Here is a 12,500-nt window from a genome sequence, read left to right on the forward strand (position 1 = left end):
CATCATAGTTCTGGAGACAAAGATACATACCACCTAGCTATCTTTTCTTTGTCTGAAAGGTTGGCACTTAACCAGTCCCTTAAATACTACTTGTACAGAATTTATGACATCTACTTACTAACCTTACAGGTCAGCAACCAAACCTCAGATAGAAACATAAGTCAAAAGTTCAGCTGACCTAGGAACAGTCTTTCTTCACGACCATATATGACAGTACATAAGCATGCACCAAGTAGCATCACAAAATAACATCACTACTATATTAAATTAAGGACAAACCACACTATCCTCTAAAGCGTATCAGTTTTACACATAAACATCTACATAACTACAGTTTATCTTATCACTGGCTCAGCTAAGGGTATAACAGAATAGACTTAACTGTTAAACACACAACTGCCTCATCTTACACAGCAAAGAACTAAGTTTAGAATATATATAGCACAGAGGAATTTAGAACATGTGTGAAACACTAACTAACACTAAACTGAACTTAAACACTGTCTGAAACATGTATGATATATTGAAGAAATACATCAAATGATAACCGGTGATTCAGTTTTCTTTTACAAGAGCGCCACCTATCAATCAATCAATCAATCAATCAATCAATCAATTTTTATTTATATAGCGCCATATCACAACAGAAGTCATCTCAAGGCACTTTTCACATAGAGCAGGTCAAGACCGTACTCTTTAATTTACAGAGACCCAACAATTCCCCCATGAGAAAGCACTTGGCGACAGCGGTAAGGAAAAGCTCCCCTTTAACGGGTAGAAACCTCTTTGTTCACCCTTGAATGTTTATCTCTCAGATATTAACATTCTAGGTGAACTCCCATTTATGAGACTACCTGGTTTGGTTATTGGTCCCGGTTTCCGGGTGGTGCCCCGTATTCGTTAATTCATATGTATGTTCTATTAATTGTCATAATTAGTTAATTATCCTTGATAATTCATAATTATTGCAAACAATCAACTGTGTTCCTCCCAGATCCAACTGTTGGTGCCCAAATTATTGATTAAGGTTAACAATATCTTATTTTCATAATTCATAATTATGATAATTATGAATTATTGCTAATAACCAAACGCACTACTGCCCGTCCCAACAGTTTTCTAGTTGCTGAAGATTTAACCTGTTATTTCCACACACAAATTATACTTGTCTGTAGCATATTTGGTAAAACAAATGTAAAAGTCAGATTCTGGTCCACATATGTTGTTTGTGGCTTTGCAGGTTAGAGGTAAACTGTTCACATGATTCCTGAGTGAGTTCAATAATCTGTGTGTTTTCACTGAGATGAGCTCTGAGCTGCTGGAAATCCTCACAGTGTTTGTTCAGTTCACAGCTCTGTACCAATATAAATACTGACTTTCTGATTTTCTCTGCAGGACTCCAGGCTGAAGATAAACACCAACCAACAGGTAAAAAGAGAGAATATATCTCATCTGGTCTGGGAACGCCTCTGATCCCCCAGGAGGAGCTGGAGGACATTACCCGCACCTCCATCAGGACAATGAATCCACTTTGGTTTATGACCAAATACCCTCAAAGCTAATAACTAATAAAATATGCTAATGTTAGCATTGAAAAGTGAAAAATCAAGATTTTGGAAACTCACAAATCACAATTTTATGTCATCACTGTCCGCTGTAGAGTTGCACATCACTAGTTTTTGTGTCTATAATATCTATAAAATGCAACGCATGGCATTGTGGGATTGTTTGCAGAAAGTAGTGCCTTCATGCCATGAACACCACTTTTTTGTTCCATTGTGGAACATCTGAGGGCTCTACATGTTGGATAAGGAAGGAAAATACCTGATAACTGCTCCAATATGTTTTATTTGATTATAGATCTCCAGCAGTGTCTGTCTGTCACAGAATAAAACACAAATAGACAATTTAAATCTGTTAATTACTGAAAGAACAGAACTGATGTAAAGGAGCAATAAAAACAGCTGCAGCCTGCAGAATATTTAATGTTTAAATAAAATATTGCTTATTTAGTTTGTGACAGTCTGACGTTGTTTTCAGGCTCAGGATGATTTTATAGGAGACGCAGCTGTGTGACGTCATATTTTCCTGAGAGAGCTGAGACGAAGAAGAAAGGAGAAGCCTTTTGGCTCATGAAGAAAAATAATAAAGTTACAAGAGTGTTTTTATGATGGATTCATGATTCAGTAAATCTTATTTTACGAATAAATATGATCAGCTGCTGCTGGTGGCGTCATTCCTGCTCCACAGGTCGTTTTCTTGATCTGCTGTATTACAACAACAGCCCGACTGTTTACTGTCCCGTCAGATCAGCTGATTGATCAATAACCAATCATTAAACACATTGATCAAAGGAGTGTTTCCATCCACTGAAAAACTTCCACAGAGGATACACCTGTGGTTCCTCGCTCTAAGCTCCTCCAGGAGCCTCCTCGCTCCTCGTCTCCTCTGAGGAGCGTTTAAGGGTTTCAGGTCACAGCTGGAGGAAGGAGGAGCGAGGACGCGAGAAAGCATAAATTAGCCAAATGAAAAGCACCCACAGCTTTAGTCTTGCTTCTATATCTCGTCTCTTGTGTATTGTATCCCACAATCCTCTGTTTTCCTCCAGGTTCTCAGTGTGAAAGCACAGCCAAGGCTGACATCGGGCTGATGGTCAGTGAATCCGGGAGAATCAGTCCTGAAGACCATGAAAACATGAAGTCCTTTCTAACTAAGATAGTCAGCTACTTCGACATCGGCCCTGACAAAGTCCAGATTGGTAATATTTTCACTACTTCTACTATTCACACTACTGCTCCTGGTACTATTACTACTACTGTGTGTAAAAAGTACTCAAAATACTAAAATTTTTACATCAAAATGTAAAAAAACAGCAAAATAGGACATGATCACAAGAGTAGTCAGGGGTATGTCTGATGTGAGGATGAAAGGAGCAGACCAGTGGTTTTACATGTTTAAGTAAAATAACTGTTATCTGCATACAGCCTCCGTTACTGCCAGTTATTTCCCAAAACATGCAGACATATTTTAGCTTTGTAATAACTTACAGAAATGAAATGTTCAGGTGATACACCTACCTTCAAATTCAGTGCTTCACCGAAACACACATTTATATAAAACAATCTTTTATCTGGACACTGTTTTCCATGGTGGAGATATACTGTACATTCCTTCTGTGTAAGTCTGTGTTGGATCAGTTAGCAGGACAGATGTTCTGACAACTTTGTCTCTCTACTAATACTCTGCTTTTATATGTTTCCAGATTAGCTGCCAGTGATAAAACTGGAAGCATTACAACGTTAAACTGTATTAAAAACTCTCTTGAGTTCTGTGTGACAACATTTAGTTCACTGTAAGCAGTGCAGGTGGTGCCTGACTGACATGTTTTTATTGTAGGCAGGGGCGTCGCAGCCGTGGGTGTTACGGGTGTTGTGACACCCGCACTTTCACAGAAACATAATTCCATCCCTCCCACTTTTTCCTGAGGTAGTCATTGATGAAACGAAACTGAGGTTCCCATGCATGAAAAACCTATTGGTCTAGTTAGATTAATTGAAGAGCCATCCAGCCAATCACAGCCGTTTGACCAACCCACCAGGTCAGGGAAGAGTAAACAGTTGAAGTCCAGTAAAGTTACGTTTGTGCATTCAGCAACGGTGCTTCTGTTACTCGCTGCTGGCTGTGATAACAGATCAGAGAATAACAGATCAGAGGTATGAAACAGATATTTAACTAGTTAGTAATGTAGAATTTTCTTTTGTAACTTTGTCTTGTTATGTGATGTGTCAGCTCAGCTAACATCATTGAACATAAATGAAATAGGCTAACTTATCCTAAATGTAAACCAAGTGGCAAATTTGGTTTTTAGTCACTTCTATTGTTGTTTTTAAATAGTCATAGACAAAGGTGAGCATTCATATTTAAGATGTGTAACATCTGTCTGTCTTATGGCAATGTGTTGCCTGCCTGAACTGACGCCTGCTGATACAAAACCTCCTGGACAACTTTTGGTATTTAATTTCCCAATTAAAGACAATTAAAGGTCCCCTTTGGATTCCTACTAAAAGAGACACTTTTTAAAACAATTGAAGACAGTTTAGGTTGTACTCGTCCATGGACTCAGAAATGACTCTTTACTGATACTGATTTGTTACCAGGGTTCAATTTGTTATGCATCTATAACCATATCCATTTCATTTTAATGGAAGTGTAAGTTTCCTTTAATTTCATGTCTATAAGGTATGTAAGGAAGTAGGATAAAGATGCTCTGTGATTATCTTAAGTATAATAAGGATAACTATGCTCCAGTACAGCAATTCATACAAATAACTGGATGTAAGTAGTAAACTGCTATGAGACCCTAAATAAATTCTGCTGAGTTGTTACACTCATATGGTCTCAGTAATTATTTGATGGTAAGCTGAAGCAGTGGTTACAACTACAGTAGTAGAAGTTGTTTAAATGTGTGGCATTCATTTTGATTTGGCATGTTGAGACTGGAACAGGGCTCGAAGGCGGCGGGTCGCCGTGCTCATGTCCCACCTCTAGAACCCCCACACTTTCAAAATCGCTGCTCCAACCCTGATTGTAGGTGTCTGTGCTCGCTGCTGACCGTTCAGTAGCATCAACCTGCATACTAGACTCAACTCAACCCGACTGCTGACTACAAACTAAACTTTCTGCACTAAAATAACTACAAATAACTTTGTTGGCCAGATGAAACTACTCAAAGTTACAAAAACAAAAGAACGTTAAAACTGAAGTTGGCTTCTCATTAAAGTTAAACTCTTCTGCACAAACTGGACAAAAAGAAATAAAACGTTTATTTAAAAGTTGAAGTTTATACTAAGAGATGTGCACTGGCTTAAAAAGGTCCGACAAGGAACAACAAGGAGACGCTGCAGACGTCTTTCTGAGGACAACAGAAAGACAGAAAAAGCTTTAAAAAGAGCAAAGACAAACGGTGTCATCTGGTTGTGTCTGTTTGGGGAAGTTTTGGGATGAAGAATCCATTTTCACGCTGAAACTGAAGATCTGAAGACCTAAGATTGATTCAAACCCACTTTGAAGATTAATTTAAAGTTGAATTAATCACAAACTTCATTATTACCCAAAGACCTGAATGACTTGATAACACATATCACACATTCAACACATTACTCCAACATTCAGAGACAACACACATGTGCAATATAAATCAATCATTTCAATTCCGGGAATAAACAATACTTAATGTAGTTACACAATATAAATACAGATGCAGTCCTCACTGTCTATGTTACCTATTAACATAATACTCACTACTTTTAACTATCAAAATTAATTCTTCATACAAAAGGTTAAACATCCATTAGTTCAGCTTCAATAAAACACACATTTATTTAAACAAACCTACTTTTTAATGTTAACAAAACTCTATTTTATGACCACTGAATATTAATTCCTCACTTATCAAAAATATAAATGTCTAATACTTAGTAAATATGAGGTTAGAACAGCACAATAAAATAACTGCAGATACGTAAACATACATACTGTTTGTTGTTCAAAAGTTCTACCTCTACTGACCACTGGAGGGTCGTATGATCACACTGTAATTTACAACATTTAACCTATAAATGAATAACTAAGTCAATTTATATCACACAGACTTCAGGGTTAGACTATAATATTGTGAAGCATCTCCAGATCAACAGTTTCCTGCTTACAAAATGATCATATCTTTACTTCACAGTTATTACAAAATTTGGCTTAAACACACTGGATATAATGAACTCAAATTGAGAAATGCAGCATAATTTATGGTTTTGTTCTGGCAAGTGTCTTTATCTTGATATAGCAGTAGGTTGAGAAGGACAGACAGACGCTTCTTCATCAACTGTGTGTAATGTCTTTACTTAAAGTCCTTTTCAAGGAAGATTCCTCTTGATGTTTCCTTGAATTTGGGTGAATCCATGAAGAAATGAATATTCCAAAGAGTGTTGTAAATCCGGATCTCAAGAGTTCAGAGAGAGACCCAGTTTGAGTCTGCAGGGTGTCAGTTAATACAAAAAACAACAAAACAAACAAACAAAAACTTGCTTCTATGCACTCTATGCATTGCCTTGGTGCACTGCCTGTTGGCATCTACGTCCTATAGGACTCAAACTTAAGCTTTATGGCACAGATCCTTGCTTGTGTTGTATCAGTCTCAGATGTACGTCGCTTTGGATAAAAGCGTCTGCTAAATGAAAAATATAATGTAATGTAGTTACACATCTTTACCTGGGAGGTGTAAAAGTCAGTTTATCTTGAGGGAAGTTCAAAAACAAAGTTGTCCATTTCCTGACACTCCTTATTTAAGAGGTTAGAAGTCAGTTTACCTTGAAAGGTTCCTGCCAGTAACACAAAGTCCTCTACATTCCTGAGGAGATAGCAAAGAGGACCATCTTGGACCCCTACGAGTCCTTTGGTCCCTCTATATGCAGATTAGTACAGGCATGAGTGTGTGTGAGACATGCGACGTGTGTACATGAGTGTTGGGGTGATGATGACAACAAGATAATAACCACAATAATAGTAATAAACCAATGCATCTGTTCAAGAACACTCAGTGCAACTATTATTCTCATTCTCATTATTATCATTGTTATTCTCATTATCATTTAAAAACAAAGGCTGAGTCAGTTTTACACATTTCTGTGTTTCCTGCAGGTCTGGTCCAGAACAGTGAAAACCCAAAGATTGAATGGCAGCTGAACACCCACCAGACCAAACAATCCCTGCTGGAGGCCATAAACCACCTGCCACAGAGAAGAAGAGATGACTCAGGTGATTTAACAGCAGGCTGTCTGATCCACACCAGCTTTACACTGTGAGGGACTGAGGCAGAGACTCTGATTGGATCCAAATATATTTATTTTCTGTATTTAGGTCTGTCAGCGGTGGAAAGGGAAGCTGTTAGTGATCCGTATTTTATATCTTAAAGTATTTATAGTAGAATTTATTGTATATATTGAATATATATTTGTGAATGAAATTCACTCCCCTGACAGATCAAGAAAACTGTGCATCTGCTAACAAATAACATCTTCAGAACAGACTTCAGATAAAGTTTGTAAACAGTATATTCATTCATACTGATTCCAGAAATAGTAGGTTTACAATAAAAATGAGATGAATGATGATGGTAATTTGTATTATTGTTGCTGTCATAATATTAAAGGAAGATTACAGTTGATTTGAACCTGATGTATTTGCTATAAATGTGGCCGTTATGTCTCTATGTGTCAGGTTAACTTTGTTCTCTCAGCTGTTATAGAGATTCTGGTGATTCACAAACAGATGTTTATCACACACACAAAGATTTTTACATGAATCATTTCAAGAGTTTGTTTGTGAGTCTGAATGAAAGTAAACACAGAAACTAGCCGCCTGTAGCAGCATTATGGCTAACTGCATAGAGATCTATATCCAGGCAGCTTGCCCGTGTATACCTGGCTGCTGCCTGCAGAGCGGGGCGGGGTTAATGTTTATTATACAACACGTAGTTCTGACCAAGCAATCTGATTGGTCAACTAGACATTTAAAATGCGCTCAAATCAGCATGACAGCACACCTAGCCGTGCTCAAATGAAAAGCCTCATCACTAAAAATATTACTCCGCCATTCATTACGCCGGGGACACACTGGATGCGTGAACCTCAGCAGTGTGTGTGCGTCGCTGAACTGCTGCGTCTCGCACGCTTGCAGCGTCCACACAGGAAGGAGATTCGAGGTCTCGCCTATTTTCTCCGCATGACGCGTTCCCTGTCTATTTCTCAGCAGAAATAGACAGGGAACACGATAGAAAGATAGGGCTGCCAGTGGCAGAAGCGCCGCAGCAGACACGCTTCCTGTGTGGACGCTGCAAGCGTGCGAGACGCAGCAGTTCAGCGACGCACACGCACTGCTCACGCCAGCGCCTCGTTCCTGACCGCATCACTGTCGCGCCAACAATGACAGTAAAGCACCCTCGAGTGTAATATTGTTTAAATCCGAACCCACTGTGATTTGATTGGTTTGAGTGTGGAATGTGGGCGGAGTTAAAGAACACAGTCAATTCATAAATGAAAAGGACCTACCGGTATACGTTACTCAGGCTAATGTCATGAGGGGAACTGCTCCTCTGTAAACTCTCTGTTTCATATTTGAAACATAATGATCACTTTGAAGCATGAGTTGACCAGTTAAACATCCATAATATTCACCTCATAAAATGAGCAAGGTGTTGCTGCTCGTCTTCATGTGGTTCCAGTGATTTTTATCGCTTTGTGGCCGCAACGTAGGCTCGTTGTTACAAGACTATCGACAGTGGTGGAATATAACTAAAGTACATTTACTCAAGTACTGTACTCTAGTACATACTTTACTGGAGTATTTCTATTTTATACAACTTTATACTTCTTCTCCACTACAAGACAGCTATAGTTACTTCTAAGTTATAAATTACTTCTCAGATTACAATTTTTCAAACTCTTCCTGTCCAGTGAAAACTATGTATCTCCAAATTCTGTGATTCTGAATGTTTGTGATAAACTGAAGGATTAAGTGATCCTTTATGAGTTGAGAAAATTCTGATTCTACTTCTTAAGCTAAATAAAATATTATTTCATAGTGGTAGTTTATTAAATAGTTTATTGTACTCTTGGATTAGCTGGAAAATGCATTGTCACAAAGCAGAAAACAGGCTGTTTTTCTGAGCTCATGAAAAGTTGACTTTTTAGAGATACGTGGTTCTCACGGGACAGAGACGCTACAAACATATGATGATCTTATAGAATATGATGCATCGCTGTAGATGAAACTACCCAACACTATATAAAGTAGATAAAATGATCACCTTAAACATCTACAACAGTAAAATGCAACACACACATGAATGCAGCAGTAATATTAAAAACATCATATATAGTAAAACACTGACAGGGACAATTGTTCTGCAGAATGAATACTTTTATTGTTCATACTTAAAGTAAATTTAGCTGCTAACATTTACATACTTTTACTAAAGTAAGGTTTTATTTATTTTATGATGGGGTTGGGTAGTAGTCCTGGGTAAAGAAAGGTTTCTGGTCTTGACTTGAAGAGATGGGAGGATGCGTATGTCAGTGATCAGTGAAGTGAGTTCCACAGTTCAGTGGCATAGAAGAGGGGGGCAGTTATGGAGGACATGAGTTATGATCATCAGATCTGTGCTGGCAGCAAGTAGAGGTGTGAACCGGTTGTAGACGTTTGTCTGGTGAGGGTGTTGCACAGGTGGAAGAAAGATCTTGACCGTCTTGTTGACTCAGAGGTTGCAGGATAGTGATGAAGGAGAGACAGCGGTGTTATTATATGGTACCATGTTTCTATAGGTTTGTAAAAGGAACTATTTACATTTACAAGTGTGTAAATCAATGGAGAGGTGCGCTGTAGCCCTGCGGCCCTGCTGGGCTCACAGGGAAGCAGGTGGCTGTGGTCCTTCCATGGAGGGACACTGTCCATCAACATGTTTAAGTAGCTGTAACTGGTTCACAACACTGACTTCACAGTAGCAGCAGTGAAAATGTGCCATTGTGTGACATGATTGCACGCACTTCACAATGATGAAATGTGAAAGTGAACAGAAGTGTCAACTTTTCTAAATAACTTCATTTGAACAATATCAAACCATTTTCTAATACATCCAAACTGATATCAGCAGTTACAAAACAAAGCTTTGCTATAAACTACATGAGATGGTTGCTTATGTCAACATTAATTAATGATGAATTAATTCACTCTGCACAGTTAGATATGTAAACAGTGTTTATTTCTCTACATAACAAGACAGAAAAATCAACATCATGACTTATAATAATAAAAAACAAATGAAGTCATTCATTCTGAAAAACCTGAGTGACATCATTCTGCTTCAAAGATATTACAATGAAACATTCAGCTATGTATCAAATATTATTGAAAATGACTGCAGCTTATTTTTTACCCATGTTGTGCATTAAAAGGTTTTTAATATGTTGTGCATCAAACACATTTCATCTCATTGATAGATTAAATAAATGTGTAAATCACGTTGTGCCCATGTGTCAGGTGTTCCTCTGCTCATCATTCTAAAACTAACAATATACAAATACATATTACAAAATGATTGACAGCTGGACTGAACTGACCTCTATATTTTAGATCACTAGCAGGATGTTTCAAATGATGTAGACAAACTGTTCTGTGATTGGAACATCTGCTGTTGCCATGAGAAACGCCAATGTTTACAAACAAAGGTAACCAGTTAACAGGAAAACCAGTTGATATGTAACACTGGATACAGATCTCTATGCAGTTCACCATAATGCTGCTACAGACGGACAGTTTCTGTGTTTACTATCGTTCAGACTCACTTCATGTGAGAATCCTGTTTATTTGGGAAGCTGTAGGAGTCTCAGCAACTCACCCTGATCATCATTGATTTGTGTGATAAACGTCTGTTTGTGAATCACCAGAATCTCTAGAACAGCTGAGAGAACATAGTTAACCTGACACATAGAGACACAATGCTCACATTTATAGCAAATTCATCAGCTTCAAATAAACCAGAATTTTACTTTATGATAATGTTATTGTAAAAATCTTATGATCATTAATATTGTGATATAATATTATTGGTATAATGTTACATATCAAAGACTGCTGATGCTATTATAGTCATTATAATAATTATAATAATACAATAACAGCATTAAAAATCATAATGATGTGAGCATCTCACAATAGAGTTTGAAGCTCTGTGATTGGATGTTTCTGACTGAAATGCATTTTGGGAGTCGTAGTTAACTTCTCTCTTTCAGTTTTTATGTCTACAGGCTTCTAGCTTTGACTTTTTTATCAAAGAACCAGATATTTTATTACACAGTTGTTGAAGTGAGGAACTGTCAGTCACCTCACAGTCTATGAGCAAAGTAATGGGACTTTATATCTGGAACAAGGGACACATGAAAGAAAGTCTCTGTACCTTTTAAAACCTCTTTATTCTGTCATACAGGAGATGATCTGGGCGGCACCCTAGATAGGCTCTTTAAACCCACAGCAGGAATGCGTGCAGACTCCCAAAGAATTGCTGTCCTGATTACTGATGCAGAGTCCTCCTTCATCAGAGACCCAGGCGTGTATGACCTGAAAAACATCGGCATTGAGATCTACATTATTGGTGATTGATTTTCTCTCTGCAACTCTGAAACTACATTATTTTATAATGAAAGAATAACATGACATTAACATGAATTAAACATGATATTTTATCACAATGAAAATGTTAGCTAGCAAGACTCTTAAGATGTCTGTATGACTACATTTATATTTTATATCAGTTAATGTCTGACATTATTAAATCAAGTTTTTTAATCGTGGGCTGAAATGAATTAAACCACTTTGCTGCTCAATAGGAGGAAAGTCAAACTAAAAATGTGGTATGCTTTAGCAGTGAAATAAAGTTCATATGATTTTAACACTACATTTTTCTCTCAGCTGTAAACAAAGGTCATCTGATTATCACCGCCTCAGATCCTGAAGAAACTCACATGTTCAGAGTCAGCGACTCCTCGTTCCTCCTGGACATCGTTGACAACATCACCATCAACCTCTGTAACAGTGCCGTAGGTAGGCAAAGAGTCTGTTATCATCAAACAGCAATACATGTTAACACCACACTGATCCACTGCTGTCAGAATCAATCTTAAGATATCAAGTTTTAAAAGCTGTTAAACATCACTTAAATGTTGGATTCTTACAGTTAGATATAAAGTTATTCTATTGCTTTTAATCTATTGCAAAAGAAAATGAGAATATTGTCAGACTCAGGCAGTGGCGTTTTTATTATTTATTATTTATTATAGATAGGCTACATACAGGAAAACTACAGTACTTGCTCTTGCTACTGATGTGTTTTTTTAACATGCATGGCTCCACAAAAACACTTTTAACAACAAAGTGGCTTCTAGCAGGTCTTGTACTCATATACAGAGGAAAAGAGAGAGAAAGTAAGGAGCTTTTTCTCTATCTTTATTCAAGAGCGTTTATCAATTTGAGAGCATAATTTATTGATTTCATGTTCAAATTTTGTAATTTGTCCCTCAAAACCCTGCCCTCGCACTCTAATAGCCTCTGCTTGCACTTAGATTTGCTCTGTTTCTGCTCAAACTGTGTGCTTGCACTCAAATATAATGTTTGCAGAGATTTGCTGCTCCAGCTTCAGCTCTTCTCCTCACACTCAGGCTGCTTCTGCGTGCTCGTGGAACTTCTGCTCTCAGATTTCTCCTCTGTAGGTTGACTATGTGAATAAAATCACCCTGAACATGTTTCAGCTTCTGTAAGACACAAACACAAAAGCGTTGTACTGTATTATATTGAATTTAATGACATTACTATCACGGCAAGCATTACTATCAGCTTGTAAAAACTGCAAGGTAACGTTACCGCTTTGCTCTTTCAGCTCTTTCTGCACAGCGTTA

At 37.7% G+C, this 12,500-nt stretch overlaps 2 protein-coding genes across 4 annotated transcripts in view; one reads left to right on the forward strand and one right to left on the reverse strand.

Annotated features, from left to right (window-relative positions):
• The window catches only part of LOC137186635 (dual specificity protein phosphatase 14-like), a 59,723-nt gene that overhangs the window by 22,067 nt on the left and 25,156 nt on the right, over positions 1 to 12,500 (reverse strand). The gene's annotated exons all lie outside the window — the stretch shown is intronic.
• Positions 1 to 12,500, forward strand: part of LOC137186632 (scavenger receptor cysteine-rich type 1 protein M130-like) — a 26,698-nt gene that overhangs the window by 6,347 nt on the left and 7,851 nt on the right. For all 3 annotated transcript variants that reach the window (XM_067595702.1, XM_067595704.1, XM_067595703.1), the window contains exons 2-6: positions 1,396 to 1,428; positions 2,609 to 2,758; positions 6,694 to 6,810; positions 11,036 to 11,200; positions 11,518 to 11,649. In XM_067595702.1, coding sequence (XP_067451803.1) covers positions 1,396 to 1,428; positions 2,609 to 2,758; positions 6,694 to 6,810; positions 11,036 to 11,200; positions 11,518 to 11,649 — 597 coding nt within the window. The remainder of the gene's footprint in view (positions 1 to 1,395; positions 1,429 to 2,608; positions 2,759 to 6,693; positions 6,811 to 11,035; positions 11,201 to 11,517; positions 11,650 to 12,500) is intronic.

Source organism: Thunnus thynnus, chromosome 7 (assembly GCF_963924715.1).
Source record: "Thunnus thynnus chromosome 7, fThuThy2.1, whole genome shotgun sequence".
In the NCBI taxonomy this organism is placed as follows: Eukaryota; Metazoa; Chordata; class Actinopteri; order Scombriformes; family Scombridae; genus Thunnus; species Thunnus thynnus.